Here is a 22510-nt window from a genome sequence, read left to right as displayed (position 1 = left end):
CTCAATGTCACAATCCTGTATTCTAAATGTAACACTATTCTCAATGTCACAACACTGTATTCTCAATGTCGCAGTACTGTATTCGCAATGTAATAATACTGTATTCTCAAGGTCACAATAATGTATTCTCAAGGTCACAATACTGTATTCTCAAGGTCTTAATACTGTATTCGCAATGTAATAATACTGTATTCTCAAGGTCACAATAATGTATTCTCAAGGTCACAATACTGTATTCTCAAGGTCACACTATTCTCAATGTCACAGTACTGTATTCTTAATGTCACAGTACTGTATTCTCAATGCAATAATACTGTATTCTCAATGTCACAGTGCTGTCTTCTCAATGTGCACTATACAGATCTGACAGGTACACATACCGTATGCACAGTGATACAAATGATCTGCCGGTAGTTATTTCGAGTTGAGTTAGCTGCTGATAATTTGTTCCTGTACTGGCTGAATAAACATGAGACTGTTTGCTGTGGTAATGCACATACATCATGTGATACAGTAAAAAAAAAATACATGCAGTATATAAACCAAAGACTGTTGGTAAGCTTTAGTTTATAACACCCTGTATATAGATCTTCAATGCTTGGTCATTGGTGGTCGTTTATACTTTCACTCCTAGTGGTAATGTACAAAATGAACTGCCCCTGCTTGTGTATTATAAGAAAAACAGCGCCTGCTACAGGCCTCACGGGGAGTTGTAAGAATGAGTTGGTTGAAAACCGTGCACTAGCGCTGCACCTGGTACTGGGTTTCAGAATTCCTTTGTTTGGACATATTATTAAAATGAGTAGGAGCTGGTAGTTTGAACAATTGGGCCTGTGAAACTTGTAGGATTACTAATAAGAGATGTTCGTACAACTATAAGCCAAGAACAATTTAATTAACATCAAACTCAAGGAAATAAAAATAGCTTTGATGGCTTTTCATGAGGAGAAATTCGGAGGAACTTACCCTGAAATAGTCACTGCACGCTGCCAGGACTGCCTTGTGGGCATGGAATTTCTGCTCCTCGGCAACCAGGGTGACATCACAGAGTATCCCATCATGTCTCTGTTGGTTCAGGGCTGCGAGGACAGCATCCTTGTGAGACTTAGACTGGCAAAGTCTTTCACCTGTGAGCATTTCTTGAATGCTGGATGGAACAGAAACAGTCATTAGCTGCAGGTAAGGGCCAGGCAAAGGCAAAAAAACTACAACCTCCATGCTTTCCGTGATGTGTGCATTCAAACGATCATCAACCACCGCCTGGTAGAAAAAAGGCCCCATGATGGATTAGGAACAAAGCCTGGATAGTAAATCTCTTCGCCGCATGAAGCTGGGTTAATCCTTTTGAATAAGGCCGAAAAAAAGAGGAACGAGGGCAGCAGCAGTAGTGACATGTGCTGTGTGCCTGGCGGTGAACTCAAGCAAGCTGAAGGAATACATTACAGCACAGCGGCAAACTGCTGGGCAGATCCTTAAATAGCCTGCTTTAAAGACAAACGGTAAGGGAAGGCTGTGTTTGAACAGCCGCTGAAAAGCGGTATGCTGTACAGACAGGACTATATGCTTCCAGATTATTAGCACTGCTCGTGTTTTAGCAGCAGTTTTGTCAGAGATACAATGTTCGTGCTGTTCTCTAAGCTAGTGGTTGTTAAGAGTCTATCATTTGTGTTTTTTTTTTTTATTGCAGTATCGGGTCTAAATTGCAATACAGTTTTGATTTTGTTGTTATACCTGCATGCATATTTATGTTTCATTGTATGATAAACGTAACATTAGCTAGAGTACTGATGTGTAGGCTGTATAACAAGCATCATTCTAGCTCACAACCTACATACTGCCCATAGAACCAAGATTCCTTCTGTAAAACTGCTCCTTCTCTCAAAAATACATTCTGTAGAAGCATTTGCAAATGTCATAGTAACCATATGAATGTAACTGCATACAGTAGCAAACCGTGTTTAGCCTGCAAGTTGCTGCCAAGCCATTAAATACATGCTTACAAATGAAAAATAAAAATGCCTAAATAACTTACTGTTCTCTGCTAAATCTCATAATAAGAACCACAGCTCCACCAGGTCATAACCATTTGGGTCGCAGTAAGAAGATCTATTTACAGCAACAACAACAACAAAATAACTTCCTGCCCCCTATCATGCTGCCTGTCTGAATTATGGCTCAGTTAGAAAGCGCAAGCTCAATGAAGATTACATCATACATCACTCACAATAGGTCTGTCATACTGTACCTGAGGCAAGTCTCAGATGGCATGCTCCTGTCCTGGTGCAGCAGGAGGGGGACACAGAAACCTCGACTGGGGAGCTGCTGGGAGTCCAGCTGAACAGGAGAAGCGGGGAGTGAACGACATATTATTGTTTCTATTGCTTTAGTGTATGATGTTTTATTTTTCCAATCTAGAGGCTTTCTTAAATCAAAATGTAACTGTGTGAGTTTATGATTTAATGCAATTCAGTGTAACAGAGAGAAGGGGAGATTCATTCTCAAGGTTTAGTAATTTTTATTATATATATATATATATATATATATATATATATATATATATATATATATATATATATATATATATATATATATATATATTGTGGAAGGGTGGTGGGTAATTCACTGACACAGGAGACAGACAGGTGGATTTGGCACACCGCACAGGTGCCCAGTTTTATTTTCAGGGTGCTGTTTTTCAGTTTATCCCGCAGATGGCGCTGTGCGTCCGTGGTCTGATTTACCAACGATGGTAAACAGAACCACGGGCATACCAAGCGATGGTACACAATACCGGCGCCTTGCAGGTGCTCAAAGAAATAACAACGAAAACAGAAGGCAAAAATAACAAAGGACAAAATAACACAATAACAAAACTACAAATAAAAGGTGCTGCACTCTGCAGCAATATCCCGGTTGCCGCTGCCCGTGCGACCCGGATCTCCATCCTAAGCTGCCGGCTACCTAGCCTGCGCTGTTATATTTTTAAGGGGTCTGCCCAAGGGTCACACTCCACGGGACAGTCCCGGGCGAGGTGGCCCGCCTCCTTGCACGGCCAACATCTTGGTGGGCTGGTTTCTCTCCCTGAAGTTTTGGAAAGAGGGGGAAACACTGGAGCCATAAAAGGGGCTCGCCGATAAGGCATCCGCGCGAGACCCCGGTCCGACACTGCAGCAGCCCGTGGGTATTCCCACCCTACCCCAGTTCCCGGGCCGGGAGCTCCCACCGACACCCCCCGACCAAATCCTAGACTACCCCTTCCCCCCAGTCCCTTCGCCCTCTCCGGGGCCGGTTGAGGGGATGTTCCGGGAGCCGCACTCCTCCCCGGCAGTTTTACAGGCATTGGCTCCGCTGCCTGGTACTGCTCGGCTAGTTCAACCACCCGATCCAGAGTATCTGGTGCCTGTCGCTGGACCCATAGCCACGGACCCGGGGCCAGACACTCCAGAAACCGCTCCACCACGATCAGCTCCACCAACCTAGCTTTGGTGACCGCATCCGGGTTCAGCTAGCCCACGGCATAATCCTTTAGCTGGTGGGCAATAGCTCGGGGGTGCTCCCCCGCCACAAACGGCTCCTCCCGGAATCTCTTACGGTAGCCCTCCGGGGTGGCCCCCACACGATTCAGGATGGCTGCCTTTAGCAGGGGGTAATCCAGCATGTGCTCCGGGGACAGCGTCCTTGCAGCTGCTTGAGCCTCCCCGATGAGTTGGGGTAACAAACAGCTAGCCCACTGGGCATGGGGCCACCCGGCCGAGATTGCCATGGCCTCGAACACCTCCAAGTAGGCGTCAGGTCGATCCTCGGCCGTCATCTTGGTGGGTCTCTGTAGGGAGTGGTCTGGAGCTGCGGGTCTGGCCGCCCCCTGCACTGCCGCGGTGAGCGTCTGTCACAGGAGGTCCATCATTGCGGCAAACTGAGTAGCATCCATCGCTAGTCTGCTCCTTCTGTAGCTGCACTGCTTGGGGCAGTGCCAGTGAATTCCACTTCTGACACCACGTGTGGAAGGGTGGTGGGTAATTCATTGACACAGGAGACAGACAGGTGGATTTGGCAACACCGCACAGGTGCCCAGTTTTATTTTCGGGGTGCTGTTTTTCAGTTTATCCCGCAGATGGCACTGTGGGTCCGTGGTCTGATTTACCAACGATGGTAAACAGAACCATGGGCATACCAAGCGATGGTACACAATACCGGTGTCTTGCAGGTGCTCAAAGAAATAACAAGAAAACAGAAGGCAAAAATAACAAAGGACAAAATAACACAATAACAAAACTACAAATAAAAGGTGCTGCACTCTGCAGCAATATCCCGGTCGCCACTGCCCGTGCGACCCGGATCTCCGTCCCACGCTGCCGGCCACCTAGCCTGTGCTGTTAAATTTTTAAGGGGTCTGCCCAAGGGTTCCCCGCTCTCACTGTCTCACTGTGACACTTCCGTGTCTTTTTCTCTCCCGGCTGGTTCTCGGTCCGCGACCAGCGTTTCCGCACTCTCAGCGAGTCTATAAGGGCAGACCTAAGGAGACAGCAGAGCGTTATTTTATAGGACCAACAATCACCCAACACTCGCCTCTCAGCCATTCAGAGAGGGGGAAAGTCCACACACCCACTTTCCCACCTCCCCATGTCACTGCCATGACTCACAGGCGGTTGTTGGGCGACTGCCGCCCTCTTCCTGCAGCCCATGAACACGCCAGCAGAGTCAGCACAGATCTCTCCCTGCTACACATATATATATATATATATATATATATATATATATATATATATATATATATATATATATATATATATATATATATATATATATAAATTGAGATCAATTGAAATGTCTATTCTTGGCATAGGCTCCATGTTTGTCTCACAAACAGAATATTGTGTAAGATGCTGTATGATTAAAGCTGGTATCTACCTCAGAAGAGGTCACAGTGCTGACCTTGAGTGGGTGAAAATCAGCTTGTTTTCTTTATAAAACATTACCACAGCATTTTTGCATTGTAATTTTCCCTGCTGTTCCATGGTTATACCATGCATTTACCATTGATTACCATGTTTTAAAATGTGCGTTACCATACCTCTCTGAGCATTATAATGCTTACTTATGCTTTATGATGCATTCACTATGCTGTATTACACTTTACTTTATAAGGGATCTTACCGCAGATACAACACTTTTGTATAATGCCGTGTGTAGTTTAATAAAATAATTAAATCAGTATAGGTAACTTTTATGTGACATAATTTCCATCTGATACAAACTAACACAGACATTTCAGATGGCTGTATCACATCAATAATTACTTCATAAAGTGACCAAACAAGAAAAAAATAATAAATCAGACTTTGAATTTAGGGGCTTGTATGATTGCAAGTTGGTTCTTTTTCAGAAAAAAAAGTCAGGATAGCAAAACTTTTAGAATATTGGCCATTCATTTTATTCCACAGGTGTCAATTTTATCAAAAATAATAGGTTTCCATGTGAGATATATGTACAGGCACAATTACAGTTAGGGTTGTCAATACTCTGGAGTCTAAATCCTGAAACATTAGCCAATTAGTAAAATGTGCCTAAACGTTGAACTAAACATAGGTGCAAGCCAATTTATTTTCTTATTCAATAATTCTTCAGTCTTTTCCATATATAATTAAAAGCATTCCTTTAGTTATGCAGGGCTGCTTATGATGGCTTTTATTATATATATATATATATATAATATATATTATACAGATATATATAATATATATAATATATATATATATATAAATACACACACATTATATGATTAGGTGTGTACAATAAACAATCCCTAACATGTTTTAAAGGTTAAATGTGTAGGAAATTAAAACTGACCAAGAAAACAAAAACAGGGTTTTGTTGTTTATTTATTAGAAAGAGCTGCATTTTTTAAGTGTGTGTAGCGTCAGTGTTTTTTTTTTTTTTTTTTTTATAAACATGCTTTAAAACATCTAAACTATAAAGCACTGTTTTGAGACAAATGGCAATAATCTGAAACACTGAATAAATTGTGTCACATAAAAAAAAAAAAATTAAAGCTTACTAGGGCTATTGTCAGTTGTTAAAGAACTGCATGGTACCGCCTTTAGTTATAGCAAAAATTTGCCACAAACAGGGTCTTCACTGCTGAAGTCTCGTGAGTCCATTTGCATTGCTTTTTAGCGTGAGAAGGCAGTTCACCCACCCTTTTAAGTTGTACCATGTTTTGTGCTGCATCACATTCTCACGACAATATAAAGAGAATTCTCCCTATTCAATATGTTTGGTATTACAGAAAGGCATAATTGGAATGTATTGCTCTAGGATTTCTAAGTTGCTAATAGAATTGTGATGCTTGCTGTTGAACTTAGAATGTAAATTGAGTCCAGATAAAAAATTATTATTATTATTATTATTTTGCCCAAACCCTGACGCTAACTGGAATACCAGGTTTATTTGTTAGTTTAGCTTTGATCATTGAATAAATATCCACAATATTTAATTATTTATTGTTGCTACAGTTACTGTTTCAACTGCTGTAATCAGCTTATAGGTTGAGCATTACTTCGGTACTCTACTTCCCGTTCACTGCATTCCTCTTCAAGAGGCTAGGTAAAGGAACGCAGCTGACTTTGAAAGCATGTCATAAGAAAAGCAGCAATGCCACTTGGAAGCTTCTGGGAGTAATAGAATAATAGAATAGAAAAACTAATCATAGTAAACAGTTTTTTCACTCTACAAGAACTCAGACTTCCAGAAGCAACCCACGTATTTCCAATGCCACCTCGATACCTTTAGGATGGGAACTGCAGCCTTCAAAAGAGACGACAACCAATTGACAGGTATGAAAAAAACAGATATATTGGGTAAGATTTAGTGGAATTCTTTTGTTATCTCTATGCATAAGAGTACTGAGGGTCAGGGTTCAGCTAGTTTGATTGTATCTTGGTGATGGCTATATACAACTATGTAACAATTGTTTAGTATCATGGTCCTATCAGAACATTTCCATACTGTAAACAGCTTTACCCTCAATATGCTGCTTGCAACTCTCAGAACATTGCAACTAGAACAGTTAGGATTAAGAGGTGGAAAAAAGGCAAGTATCTAAATCCAAGAACAAATTAATAACAGCACTGACAGGCCACAGAGCTCTGCCACTGAAGATGAATGTGCTAACAGGCACAATCAGCGCAGGGCTCACTATTGTCCTGCTTTAGGATTAAAATAAATCTTCTTTGTGGAGATTTATATATATATATATATATATATATATATATATATATATATATATATATATATATATATATATATATATATATATATACACGTATTAGTTCCTTTTTCAACATTGTCTGAATCATTCACGGTTTGAATGATTTTTTTTAGAGGTAGGTATTAGTAGCATAACAACTCAGAGAGAATCTGAGGTAGGGGCACACCTTGTAAAGGTTTACCAAAGTGCAGAAAACAAATTAAAAACACTACATGGTAAGCAAACAAAACCACATGGGATGGGGTGTACAGCTGCACCTCTTTTTTAAAGAGGCAATAAACACAGATTGATAGCCCTCACTTTACAGGACAGTAGCTGTAATGGGCTATGGTTCTTGTTTGTGTGTATGGCTCATGTGGGTCATGGGTTGCTTTTCTGCTCCATATTTCAATCTACACACTGTACCTCTCACCCTACTGTATCTTACCGCGTTTGTGGTATTGATAATAAACAGGGAGTTACTGATTTAACATTTATCCAGGCTTTACTGGACAAAGGATGAATATCAGTAAGGCTTCATCTTAGCCCATGGTTATCTTGAATAATTATATTTTTGGAAAGCTCTAAGCAATATGCCTTTCATAAAAAACAAAACAAAAAAAAGCTTTAAGCTTGGCTCGGCAGTCTGGCTTTGAGCTGAGATTTGAAAGATGGCCTCCATAGATAACACAGATGATTCTGCCTCGGCTTGTCCCGTTATGTTTTGTTCTTCATGTTTCAAGTCAGCCGTGGGCCAAAAAAGGCCTCATTAACACAGAGGCTATTGTAAATATTAATAAGCGAGTATGAATCACCCCTGAGAATATGAGAAGCAGCATTTAGTTCTGCTGCCGTAGATTGCTATAACAAACCCCATAGTTTTTACATGCTGTACAGGATGATGTTATTATCCATACTAATAACACCGTATAATGATCCAGAAGTGCAACCCTTATGAATGCAACCCTTATTAAAGTGGACCATAGTAAAAGCACAGCAAAGTGTAATAAAGCATTGTGAAAGCATGGTAAAGCAAATCCTGGAGAGGTATGGTACTGCATATTAAAAAAAATACAGTAAATGATAGTGAAACCATAGGAAAATCTTGGGAAACAAAAAAAAAAAAAAGAAAATGTTGTGGTAAACATTTATAAGGAAGAACGGTCAGTCTACCTTTTATCTATTTAATCTGCTGTAGGGTTTGTGGTGCACTGAGCAGTTATAGACTGCAGTTTACAGACGACAAATGGCTACCAACTGAAATATGGTTCACTTTCGCCTATAACAGGCTTGCTTTTAAACTGATGACTTGCAGTTTGATGCACATCCCAGATCAGCATTGATCGGATTACAAAATGACCTTCAAATATCCAATGGCCGTGACCTGGACTAATTAAACCAAACCACCCGTTGTGCATTTTTCATATTAATCAAGTGGGGGGGGGGGGGGGCACTTGCCTGAAATATGACTTCAGGGATCAGCATTACAATGGCTTGTCAGGGCCACACTCCAAGGCCTGCACAAGTCAAAGGGGTTAATACTGCACTGAATTTGCAGTATTAGCCCATTTGCTAATCTTTTCAAACCCTTTTTGAGATTAACAAAGCAAGAAAGAAGAGAGGTTTTTATGAAACAGGAGACCAATAGCAACCAAAAGCCAGTAATTGATGTTCTAAAGGCCTATAGTTGCTGCATACTAGCTTAGGAGGATCATTATTAATGAGAATGTTTCCAATCATTATGGTTCTGGGTTCTGTTTCTCCAATACTGAGTTCTCATCATTTTTCCTCTCCTTTTCCTGGCTTTGATCTTGCTTTGAACTGGGATAGACAGCCATGGCTGGCAGGGTCAAAAGTTCATATTTTCATATCATTTGAATGGGATGAGGAAGGCTGTTCAGTCCAGGATTTCCAGCCCTGCTCAAAGCAAGTTCCATGCAACATTTAAATTCTAAATATAAAGTGTTCCAAGGGTATAATGGTAGACCTGCCTATTCATGTCACTGGGAGACTACAGCTATCTCAATGCCAATGCATTAAAGTGTATGAATGTATTGTTTTTTGTAATAGATCCAGATTGACTTGACATCATGGGACTCCAGCTTCTTCAAGCTCTCTTTCTCAGTGACAAAATGCTGCTTTTCCCATAGCTAACATGTTTTAAATTTCTACACAGTATGTTCCTTCGTGTGACTCCTGAAGGAAGCGTACTGTATGTGCAAGACACACAGCTCATAAGGGATGCAATGGAATGATATTTGACATAAAAACCTTCAGATTCAGTAAAGTCAGTAAAATTGTACAGCGACACAGCACCCAGCACTCCATTATAGAATGTGAGAGCTTGCTAGCGCTGGCAGTTATAAAATGTGATTATTCAGGCTGTCCAGAACACTGCCAAAAAAGGTTAGCTTGCAGATCAGGTGTCTTTAGGAAGACTGGAATATGTTCAGTCAATTACTGATGAGGACAGGCAGTACTATGATATCTGTTGCTTCAAATTAGATAATTTGTGTGTTACATGAGGACAAGAAGTGGTTGAATTATGGGGTGGCCAGAGGGGAGGGGGCAGGGCTTACTTCTTTTAAAGCCCCCTCACTTTTGTTTAGTCTAAAGGGGGGGGGGGGGGGGGGGGGGGGTACATTAAAACCCACTAATTTGTCAAGACAAAGATCAGTAATACAAGCAAGATAATTCATAAATTAATGGTAATTAGTAATATAGTAGTTCCTGTAAGAATTTAACAGTCTATTAATGCTCACTTATTATGAAAAGGTAAGCTTAAAGTACATACAATGCATCCAAAATACAGGAATCATAATGCTTCTTTAGACCACGTGTGACAAGATAGCCAAGTAGTGATGAGGGCGTTCCCAGACCAGACACACAGACAGGTACTACCGGTGACAAGAGCTTGTGTCACGTTTCTACTCAAAATAAATAAAAAGGCTGTACACAAAAACATTGCTCACAGGGCACAAAGAGGTTTAAACAAAAACAAAATCACAAACACAAACTGACACCAACAAGTACAGAGCCAGCGATTCCCAGCACGAGTAGCAAATGTTTTCTTTTCTTCTTACTTTTGTTATAGATTCTCGCTCGCTCACGTCTCTCCTTCCAAACACTCAGCCTACCAGCAAAAGCTGCTGGGTTTTTATTTAACAATAAATTATTCAATTTCGGAGATGGTCACATTTTACATGAGTTTTAGCTTGCAAGGCCGACAGTCAATAATCTGCCGACCATGCATTCTCTCGAGCTGTCTGGCATAGGTGAGCTGCAGCTAAAACCGCCTCTGCCAGACCACACCCAAACCAATAACAAAGAAAAAAAATAGTATTTTTATATAACACAACATGCATTCAATTATACAACAACATTCCCTGTTTAAATAAACTTAAGCAATACATTTTAAAATCATACAATACATTAAATCACCCGTTTAAATAACCAAGACACAGTATTTACAATACATTTGTTTACATGCAGGTGATTATGTGCAAGACTTTTCTTCTGCCCTGACACAGCACCTTTCTAAGCAACATTATACTATCAATCTTCAGTGGCAATTGCTTCTCTGAGCGTCATTCATTATTAGTATTTGTAAACTGTGAGGGTGGCTGACTTATTGATGCATTTTCCGTTTTTTTGCACTGTTGCCAACCTCAAAAGACCTACGTTTTTTTAGCAATGAAAAGACCTAACAAGACAACACGACGTTTAAAGTACATCTGTTTTTCTTCAATTTAATAAAACTAAATATTTTACATTATCTATGCGTTTACTTTTTATTTCCTTGGAACAAGCATCAATATATTAAACATTACAAATATGTTGATTTTCTATTAATAGCCTTCTTGTGTGTCCTTGAGTTCATATATGCTTGTGAAGTCTGAGGAAAACATTGATTTGCTGTGCCAACAGTCACTTCGGACTCACATTTTATGACCCCTACATTTTGTCCTATAATCGAGCACTGAAGCTGTGGCTCAGACTAAACATTTACATTTAAAGAAAAAACACTTCTTTTTTCAAGCTGTGGTCAAATACAGGAATAAATAAAAATTATGGCGACGACATAACCATTCTAAGTTATATTTAAGGAGACTGAGGTAACTTACCAGTGATGCAGGCCGATTCTCAACACTGTTTTAATTCAGTCTTTAACTGCTTTTTGAAAGGTGAAAAGCACCTGCCCCCCCCCCCCCCCCTCCCACGTTAGCGCTTGCAGATAAACAAGCTCAGACTACTTAGAACTTAGTTGTAGGCGTGCTAATAATGGTTTAAATATTTTGAATTTTTCCGTTCAGCGCTTGTCAAGGACAAACATTGGTGTTAGATTAGTGTACAGTGTCGGACAATTTCATGTTCAATATTTCTTCAGTCTTTCTCATGTACAATAAAATGCTGTACACATACTGTGCAGTGTTATACATGTTGCAGTTCATTATAAAAAGTGGTAAAGAGCTACTTATGATGGATTTGCTGATTCCCAATTTGTTAAAGTTTTAAAAAAAGTTTAAACTTCGTTTAATCGTACAGTTGATCGTGGGCTGGTTTTTCAAGCAGGACCCTGTATTACAACAACCAGTAATTGGATTGTTTCTTTCCAAAGCCTTTATGAAAGCAGGCATTTTATGATGAAACAGAGCATCAAGGTGGTATTGGGCTAGATTCTCAAAGCTATTTACTCCAAGTCGTCCAAATGGGAAAAAAAAAACAATTAAACATTTAAAATGAATGAGACAACTTAATACTTCATTCAAGCCCCTGAATTAAAAGTCTTAGTCATTTATTTCTAACTTTATTGGGTGCGTTTCTCCTTTCTGAAAACAATTTGCTAATGCAGCAATTTGAGTAAATAACTGAGAATTTAGCCCACACATCTCACAAGATTTCATAGCAACAAACAAATAATAAAAGATCAGTATGTGAACTGTAATACAATACAAATGTACAAAGTTAAAACAAAACAAAAGCAGCTCATGTGCACACTCCAATCACAACCCATTATTTAAAAGCACATAAAAAATCAATTTAGATTTAAAGGAATCTACTGTTTCAACATGCCTAGGAGCACTATAGCAAAAAGATCTTGCTTTACGATGACTTTTTGGAACAAGTAAAAAGTTCTGTATTTTCTGATCTCAAAGAACGACTAGGAACATACAGAGTTAGTAGATCTTGGAGATAGGACGGTCCTAATCATTGAAGGGCCTTATGTTATGACATCAACTTTAAAATCAATTTGACAGCTCACTGGTAACCAATGCAAGGACCTAAACACTGGAGTAATGTGTTGAGAACAACGAGAAAGAGAAAGCAGTCTGGCGTTTTGAACAAGCTGAAGTCTGAGTTTAGTGGCAGGTATGCCAAACACACAAGAATTGCAATAATCAAGACAAAAAGTTATAAATGCAGAATTTATCAACGTCTCTGAATCCCTCACAAGCAGTACAGATTTTAATTTTGCAACATTTCTCAAATGATAAAAAGCTATTAAAAGATAACATCATTAATATGGAAATCAAACGAAAGCTTGGGGTCCTGGTTCTTCGCGCTAGTGGAAGGTAAAATGGAATTGCAATCAAAAAATAATACTGATTAGACTACGCTTCGCTAAACCCATTTTACAACCAATTAAGAAAACATCAGTTTTAGATTTGTGTATCATCAGCGTACAAATTAAGCCAAGATTGTATTTTCTACAAGAGGTTACGCGTATACACTGAACAACAAAAGGGCCCACAACCAAGCCCTGAGGGACACCAAACTGTACAGTACCTATTTCAGAGGCACAGTTGCCCAGGGGGATAAATTGGCGACGAAGAGATACATAGGAAACAAACCAATCTAGAACTTTCCCACAAGACTACAGGTGATTTAACAGAACCTCATGATCAATGGCATCAATTTCTGCAGAGAGATCTAACAAAACAAGAAAGCATTCCAGTCTGTATCCATATGAAGATCATTGCAAACTCTTACTAAAGCAATCTCAGTACTATGACAGGAACAAAAAAATACAAATTGAAATTTCTCCAGCAAATCAGTACACTGCTTCTGATGCACTACTTTATTTAATACAAGCTTGAAAAAAAAAAAAAAAAAATCACCTAGACAAATTATATATATATATATATATATATATATATATATATATATATATATATATATATATTATATATATATATATATGGTAAAAATAGTCAATGGTCAATAGTTTTTTATACAAACTCCCTCAAATTGAACTGGAGACTCGCCACACAGGCTCGCACAGGTTCTTCTCCCTTCAAAGTCACGACCCAACACACAGGATTGAAAGGAACAACACTGACGCGCTATTTATAATAAACACAAAAACAAAATAAGACAGTCACCTAGCTCTGACATGCACTGACTAAAACACAGCACACAAACCTAACTAAAAAACGGGACAGCTAAGATGTTTACCTGTAACACAAAAATAAACAACCAAAAATTTGTGTTTCACAAATTCAAAGGGTTTTTTACACTACGTGACTTTCGTAATTTTTTTTCTTTCCTACACTTGAGCACACACTCAACCTGGCTTTTTTGTCCACAGCACAAAGGCCGCTGAACAAAGACTGGCTGTTTCCCTTAAATACCCTGCACGTGGCTCTAACTTACAATAATCACCAGGTGCAGGGGATAACTAATAATCAAACAGTTAACAGAAATAAATAAATTAAACCAATCTGCATTTACACATGTTTTTAGGCAGGGAGGAATCTGACCCTCTCCCTGCTATCTTACTATATATAGATATATATATATATATATAAGATATATTATATATTATATGAAATATGTACACTTTCCCACATTAACTCCTTTTGTTTGTCCAAACAAAAAATGTTTACTAAACTGGGCTTAAAAAAACTGGGCTTGCATGCATGCATGCAGAACAAGTTAAAGCTTGACAAACATAGCTATGCCTCTGATGGTCTAAGAATTAATCCTTCAGTCAGAATTTAATGCTTTAATAGGACCACCTGTCTCAGACTGCACTGTCTACTATATTAAAATACTGAGCTAGGTTACAAAGATTCCAGAAATAAAATATTGTTTGAATAATCTTTCAATCTGCAACTTTCAAGTCATTTATTACAACTAAGACATTTACAAACAACACATCTATATTGCATCTGTCTGGCTGGAAAGTAATCTTCAGTTCTAAAGCCCCTCCTATCTCTCTCTCTCTCTGGCAACTCTTTTCAACAATATATACTGTACACTGGAAACTGAAAACAAAAAAAAGCTGTAATTGTCACAAAATTATGTCCAAAGTAGTTCAAGCTTATTTCTTTTAACTTACTAACATATGATGTTCGATATTTGATCACTCATCCTGTATTTTGAGTATTTATCTTCTTACCTGTTTAATATCATAGTATGTCTGTTCTCTAAAGTTCCATTCTGTAGTTCTTGAATTAGGGTTCTGATTTTACTTGTTTTCATTACTGTATAATTTAATTACTGTCTTTGGCAGCTGGTAGAGTGAAAATGCAACACACTAGACCAGGGTAGCTGAGGAAAGGCAGACGGTATCAATTCAAATCCTTCTCTAGCAAATGCCCTTTGCTGATGCAGAAGCTAAAACTACATGAATGATTACAGCTTTTTTCAGTTTTATTTGTGAAAACACACACACACACAACACTTTGCAGTGAATGAGAAAATTGGCTGGTCAAAAACAGTTGCACAGGAGAGTAGGATGACACATTTGTGATAGCTCTGTATTATTTATACCCCAGAGGGACTAAGGGACAGAAAGACTGTCTGCCTGCTCCGCTATCCTAGAAACTTCACAATGGGGTTCTTTTAAAAAGCGCTCTCATTCGGTCAGTATTTAGCAGTTACGGGTTATAAGGTTTTATAGTGTGAAAATTTTACAAACTTTTAAATGGCAAAGGAAGGATACATCATTAAGGCTCTCTCTCTCTCTCTCTCTATAGTCTTGCACCCAGCAAATGCTGCCTGCTTGTCTAAGAGACAAGATAACAAACTGGTTCTTTTATGATTCAAAGGGCAGTTGTGACTTCAGGCGGAGGACCACTTGTTTATGCAGGAGTTGCTTTGCTAATTAAAACGTTGATTTTGATCACAGGTGCGAACCACAGTGAAACCAGCTGAAGCTGGTTCTGATCTACAAAGATTTCAACAAAAGGACGTCCATGACGTCGACTGGCACAACTCCAACAAAGGGGGGCTGGCTTTGTTCTGTACATAACCTCTGTAGACTTGTATTTTGGGACTCTCAATGGAGTTTCATCTATTTCGTCCTGTAGGTTTGAACCTGCAGCTTTGATGTTCAAGACTGTACCTGCAGCTTCTGCATGCGATTACGTTCTGTACTGTCTTTGGATTTGCTTTGTTCCTGAATTAACCTGTTTTGATTAAAGATTACCTGACTTATTATTTTAAACAACCCTTATAGGGCCCTATTCATTTATAAAAGTAGGGAAGATCACCTATTGTACACTCCTAATAAATATCCAAGACCGTGCCTACAGATCATACTATATGAATAACCTACTAGTACCAAAAGATCTTAAGGCAGATGGGCATTCGCTGTTTCAAAACCAACAGTATGTGTTGTTTTAATAAACAGCGACAATAATAACAAGATTTAAAGTACAGTTAAAGTCAACCTATTCTCACAATGTACCTGTTGAACTTTGCTGTTGTACAGTAACTAGCAGATAGATAGATATGGATTATGTTGTTGTCTGTATGATGTCTTGAAGTAATGTGTGTGTAACTGTTATTGTCCCCCAAGGTCTTTGTGAATATATATATATATATATATATATATATATATATATATATATATATATATATATATATTCACAAAGCCTAAACTCATGAGTTATTCACAAAACCATTCTAGCTTTAAACAACAACGGTGTCATTGTGGAAAGCAAAATAGGAAAAAAAATATAATAAAAGTCTTTACTAAATAAGTACTGATACTATAATTTCTCTGTCTAGCTACCTTAGGAATAAGACAGTCGGCTTAAATCACTGTTTTTGTTTAAGTTCATTGGGTTATTTTAAAGGTTCCATTACATAATTATTTTAATTAAGAAATGCTGTTCATGCTTGATAAAACAAATCTACTAGGGTAATAGGGTTAAATCATTGAAACAGTAATCTGTGAATTTCTTGCATCATTTAAGATGTTAAACTGATCCAACAGCAATGACAAAATCACCATGGCAAATTTACCAACGTCACTGGGTGATGACGATGGCTTGCTTTGATTCTGAAAGCAATATTTAAGACATTTGCTGTAAGGGTTGGTTTAAATGTTCTCTAGTAATTACTGTTAAAAAATAAAATAAATCAAATCAGCCACATAAAAGCTGGTAAAGCTACCATGACTAAGCTAGTGCTCAAGTGTCTCTAGAAGGCTGTTGGTTAATGGGGTGAACAATAGAGACAACCCTGTGCATCCCAGCCAGTCCCCCATTGGCACTTTCATTACACTAATTGTGAGCTTGTTATCTATTCTGAAACACTTTGATAGAGAAGATTATGGTAAGAATGGACCAGATCACAAAAAGGAATGATTCATTATTCCTATTTTGTTCTTTGTTTAATCTGTATATGTCATATTAATCTCGTAAAAGACTTTCATTTACTGCGAGGACATTACGATGTATTGCCAGCTAAATATCTTTTATTTTTTAATACAAAAAATCCACTTTGATTAAATACAGGCTTTTACCATGGGAACATTTTATAAAAAGGTAAGCACCAGTGGTATTTACCCTTACCATGGGAAACCTGTTAAATGACTATGCAAAATACTGTGGCAAACTAAAGCAGATATAGATATATAAATCCGCTATATATCGAGGGCTGCGATATAGGGAGAGACCCATAGAAAAACAAATAGGCTAACAAATACTGTACAGCCACTCCTTCCTTTTTGCCTGTGCGTTAGGGTCCAATATAATTCCTCTACGCAACCCGCTTTCTCATTTTATGTATAAAAAGCTGCACACCATTTTAATTCGTACTGTGGAGGGTAATTGCTTCTCATCAACTTAAGTCTCCAATTAATTTCATGAGTCTTCCTCTTCTTTCTCAAATGCACAAACTGCATTGAAAGAATCCATTCCCAACATAGGAGGCTTGTTGCTAGGGAGCTGATGTCACTGCCTTTTGGCTTTTGCTAGTGCATTGCTGCCACACGTGAACACCTCATTTGGCTAAAATAAAGTGAGTCGTCTTCAGCAAGTAGATAAATTAAAACTAAATATATACTATATATATATAATAGATATATATATATATATATATATATATATATATACTGATATAGTAACTGATCACAGATTAAAATCCCAGGTCATCTTTATATCTGTTTGCTGTGTTGCTAAAGTGACAGAAGTACCAATATGATTGGGTTGTAGATGACGGAAGCGCCAATATCATTGGGTTGCAGGTGGGCACACAGGACCGGTGCTGCCTTATGGATCAACATGGAAACTCCTCATAATAAGATTGGATGCACTCTCAATCTGCACCCAGTCAGAGGGATGATTTTTAAAAAGCACAGGGTGTTAGTAGCGTTTCAAAGCTGGCCACCATGATCTAAATTCTGACAGCCGTAATAAATTCTGCTAAAGCACCCAGCATGGGAAGTTCCCAAAAGTTCTAGTTTCTCTTGAAGTTCCTTGTTCATCTAGAGTGACGCAGATACTGTTTCCATGGCTAGCAATACAAATATTGTTTTTACCTGGGAAAGGGTTTTGAACCGTTTTAAAAACCCAAGCTCCTTATCACAGTGGTGATGTACTTTTTTTGTGGAGTTTCTAGTTCTGGAAAGTGACGTAGCATCCCAGTGACAGTACTTTGATTTTTTTTTTCTTTTTAAAGTAAAGCCTCTGCCATTATTACTAATTTGTCAATTTAATTAAATTTTGTGTTTAAACAATCTAATTTACTGTCTAATCCTCAATGTATTTATTGGATGATATACTGGAAAAAAAACCTGTCAGATTGTTTTTGATTTGTACTGGTATCCATGGAAATATCTTTTTCCAGTCATCCCTCTGATTAGATGAGTTCATGAATGTATCCGAGCTATTTCAAGAGCTATATATCACATGTGTGACACCTACAGCCAAGCATACAGTAGCTTATTAAATGGGATACAAAGGTGGCAGTGGATCTCTCCATGTCAATTTTAACAGCTGAAGAGTTAGAATATCCAAGTATGGTCCCTCTTCGCAGCACTCCAGGGCTGTGCTCCCCTGACTGTATGATTTACCATGCAGTTGTTATTATATACCAGGCAAGCCACTCTGGGACACCTTGTAAAATGTATTCCTCATATGACAGTCTTTACTCTAAAGCCTCCACTTGCAAAGCAGATCTTGACGGGCAAGACAGCAGATCAGATGGGTGCTTTGTTCCTAATAATGTGCTGATGGCAATGTGGTATAACAGGGACAACAAGATTTGTGTGACAGGCAACAAGTTTTGCCGCTATACTTTGCCTGTTGGACAAGTATATTTTATGTATTTATTTTTCCTATGTTCATCTAGAAAAACAGGTGTATGGGTATATTTCTAGAGAGCCACGCAAGTTTCTGAAAACTGAATTGCGGAAGTCTAGCACCTACACAAACATTTTAAAGTGTTTACGTCCCACCCCTATCATGTCTGATTGGCGAGCTGTGGAAGAAGCTGATCTTCATTTGGTTACATAGAAACCGAGAAATGGCTGCCTGAGAGCCTCTGTCAAAGCACAGGCTAATCTGTTACACTTAAGGTATTATTAATGTTTTTTTGTAAATTAGCAAATAAGCTTTACTGCTTTCTTAATACATTAACCTGGCATTTAAATACAGCAATCTAGTAAAGTTAAAAATTAAAAAAAAAAAAAAAAAAAAAAAAAAACACACCACAGTTGCTAAGGTATAAGCGGATTCAAAAAAATGGTGTTGGGTAATTTATAACACTTTGTGGTCAAGCGTGTACTTGTTGGGATTTTTAAAAATAACCTAAAGTTTAATGTTCAGAAGCATTTCAAGACAAACTTTCCCTGGCAAAAAATGGAATGTTTTTTTTTCTTTCGATTTTTATTATTGCTAACCTAGTTTGCTATTTACCATATTTACACTTAAAAAAAAAAAATAAATAAAAAGCTATATTAAAACTTTTTTTATTTATTTATTTATTTATTTTTTACCAGTATTTGATGAGAAGTGATATTAATTATTCACTGAAAGTGCACAATCCATCGATTTCTGAAACTATTAAAACATGAAGATTGACATATATATTTATAATGACAGAAATTAAATGCTTACATATGAGATATCTGTACAATGTTTTATAATTTTTTAAAAAAATAAAATACAGATTATGAATTAATGTATGTATCTATTTTTCAGTGAGAGTAGTGAGATGTTAAATGAGGAAAAAAAATGCTGTAAAATGTTTACAAAGTATATATTTGAAATAAGCAAAAGAAAAACAAAACATACTTGTCTTTGCAGAATTTGATGGAGCCTACTTTAAATATTGCATGCATTTTGGTGGAAAAGCAGTAAAAAATTAAGAGAAACTTGACTAGGTTATACACAAGTCCTTTAAAAATCTGGGGTTCAACAGTTAAAAAACTGAAAGAACGTCAGGAAAAATCAGAATTGCAGCAGCAATAGTTGACAATGATGCAACAGATTAAAAAACCAGTACATCAGGAGTTAGATTCAGTTTATAGAGAAAGAGTGGGAAAAAAAACAAGCAATTTTTATATTTGAATAACTTCTTATTAAAGTTGTACTCTTAGTATGTTACTTAGATTTACTAGCAAAAGTGTTCCAAAAAGCACTGAAAGGAACAAGTATGTTATACATTTGTTGAGGTGAGGTCTGATCAAGGAACCTTTTGTGTATCTTGAAGAATTTAGTGATCCCGTCAAGCTGCAAGGCTAGAACTGCCCTGTTAATCATTAATTGAATGATTGTTATCACTGATAAACTAAACCAAAACCACTGTTATAGTCTTCTTTTTTGTGTGTGTTTTGTGCAAGTAGATTTTTAAGAAGGATAAGTTGATTTATCTAGCATTTTGTCCCTTGGACAACTTTTTTTTTTTTTAAAAATCTGCATACCCGATTATATACTGTGAGAAAGTGTAGTCCGCGGAAATGCAGGACTACACCTCCCAGAAGGACACGGGCTGTACATTACAGCCAGGTGCAGGGCATTAAGGGAGAGCAGCCAGTCTCTTCAGGGCTACTGTGTGAAGAAGCCCGATTGATAGTGTGCTCAATCATATTAAAAAGGTACTATGTGAAGTTTTTTTGTTTTAATCTCGAAAAACGGTGTGTTTTTTAGCCGGTGTGGGCTGGGTCGTGTTTTGAAGGGAAAATAGGTACCTAATAATAAATATATAAGAGGGACCTAATAATATATATATAATTAGATACCTCCACATGGCATTCAGGATATCCAGCAATATCTTTGTACAAAATAGCTTTTTTCAGCCTGGCTGACATGATTCTAGCTGACTTTTTAACATAAGCCTGCAAGTTAACTGGCAAAAGAGTCGATCTCGTTGTTACCCTTGAGCATGCATTTAAAGAAATCCCATCTGATAAAATGAGGGGAAAACGGGAGTTATGCTCAACTGCTGTCTTGCTGTCAATGTTCCGTAGTGTGCCCTTAAGCATTCCTTTCATTTCCCATCACTTTTTCTTACCATGTACTTTATCTTTCCCATTGATTAGAAAGGAGCCTGCATGCAGGTAACAATAGTAAAGTACAATAGTCTAGAAATGCTAACTATTTATTTAAGCACACATTTCAAGTACTTTATTAAAAAGATGGGGACCTTTAAGCCCTGACTGTGTCCACCTGTCACACTCTACATGGTTAACGCGATAAGTGCTCTGATTTTGTATCACCAAACTTTTATCCACCAAATCTACCCTCCTATAGACATTTAGGATTGTGTGCAATTATCTGGTACCCTATGGGTACTAAAGCGCTGTCTTTGGGCTGCACTGTGTTACTTTCAAGAACCCTAATCTGCCCCTTCACAGTATGTGCATACATTAACAAATGCAACCAACTGGCCAATTAGAAATTACACAGGGGTCCATACAAACTTTTTACCTTAAGAGCCTGTGACTCCTAGGCAAATCCAATCGCTGCTGGCAAGCTGTGCTATCCTATTTAACTGCTTAAAATACAACACTAAAGTGATACTAAAAAGGGTAACTTGATGTCTGTACTCACTTGTTTATTGCCTCATTCTGCTAAGAGGTTAATCTATGCAGCTGATGGCTGCAATAAATTTGGCATTTTCATATTTTAAATATTTTGCAAGTGTTGGGTATGGAATTGGTGACAACATCTACAGTTGAGTACAGTTTTAATATGGGAACTAGCATGCTGCAGCTCCCATGCACAGTGTTAGTGAAGTCCTGATCTGACAGCATGTAACACAGACAGCTCATATGATTACATGTTATTGTTTATTTTTCAGTAAAAACCAGTTTAAATTGCAGTGAGTGAGTTCAGCTACTTACGATAATAAATACACCACAGCAAGCACACTGTCACATATTCAAGATATTTTTATTAGCACAATCTGAGCTCCACATTTAGTGAATGGCAGTTTTTATTACTGCAATGAAGTAAACTGCAGTACATTTCATTCTTAATTCCCTAAGTGTTTTTTTTTTTCTTTTTCTCAGCAGTACAGTCCCAAGAATTTATATGTGTTCTACTTTCACATTTCTTAAAATAGTCAGTTTCAGAAATAAACTTTGTTTTCCCTGCAACAGCTGACCCTGCTTTAGTATAAAACCCAGGCTACATTACTGGTTTTCATGATGGTAACGTCTTAAATTATCGTGCATCAACTCATTACGTAACTAGGTAAGTTGCTGTGGAATTAAAACCCATTCTCTAAGTTGTCAAAAAATGTTTTAGTCGCAGTCTGGAGCCCTGATACATTAAGGTGACTGGTTCTAAATAATGCCATTTACAGTTACAGCTCACTGTAATAGACTTTTTTTTTTTTTTTTTTTTTAAATCAACGTCACTTTCCAGAACTACAAGAAAAATGTGAAGTTTCATCATCTTTGATAAGGAGCTCAGGTTTTCAAAATAGTTCAAAAGAAATGTTCCAGGTAAAAACTACATATGTGGGCATAGCACTCAGACTTACTCAGAACAACTGCAAAGAGAAAGTAATGAAGCTGCACTC

At 37.8% G+C, this 22510-nt stretch overlaps 1 protein-coding gene across 2 annotated transcripts in view; it reads right to left on the bottom strand.

Annotated features, from left to right (window-relative positions):
* The window catches only part of LOC121316241 (kelch-like protein 32), an 84516-nt gene that overhangs the window by 53302 nt on the left and 8704 nt on the right, over nucleotides 1-22510 (bottom strand). For both annotated transcript variants that reach the window (XM_041251179.1, XM_041251180.1), the window contains exons 2-3: nucleotides 2246-2334; nucleotides 967-1147 (exon numbers count right to left, since the gene is read on the bottom strand). In XM_041251179.1, the coding sequence (XP_041107113.1) occupies nucleotides 967-1147; nucleotides 2246-2268 (204 nt within the window). In that variant the 5' untranslated portion in view covers nucleotides 2269-2334. The remainder of the gene's footprint in view (nucleotides 1-966; nucleotides 1148-2245; nucleotides 2335-22510) is intronic.

Source organism: Polyodon spathula, chromosome 5 (genome assembly GCF_017654505.1).
Source record: "Polyodon spathula isolate WHYD16114869_AA chromosome 5, ASM1765450v1, whole genome shotgun sequence".
NCBI lineage: Eukaryota > Metazoa > Chordata > Actinopteri > Acipenseriformes > Polyodontidae > Polyodon > Polyodon spathula.
The sequence above is the reverse complement of the archived record's forward strand: the minus strand, read 5'-3'. Positions and strand labels throughout refer to the sequence as shown.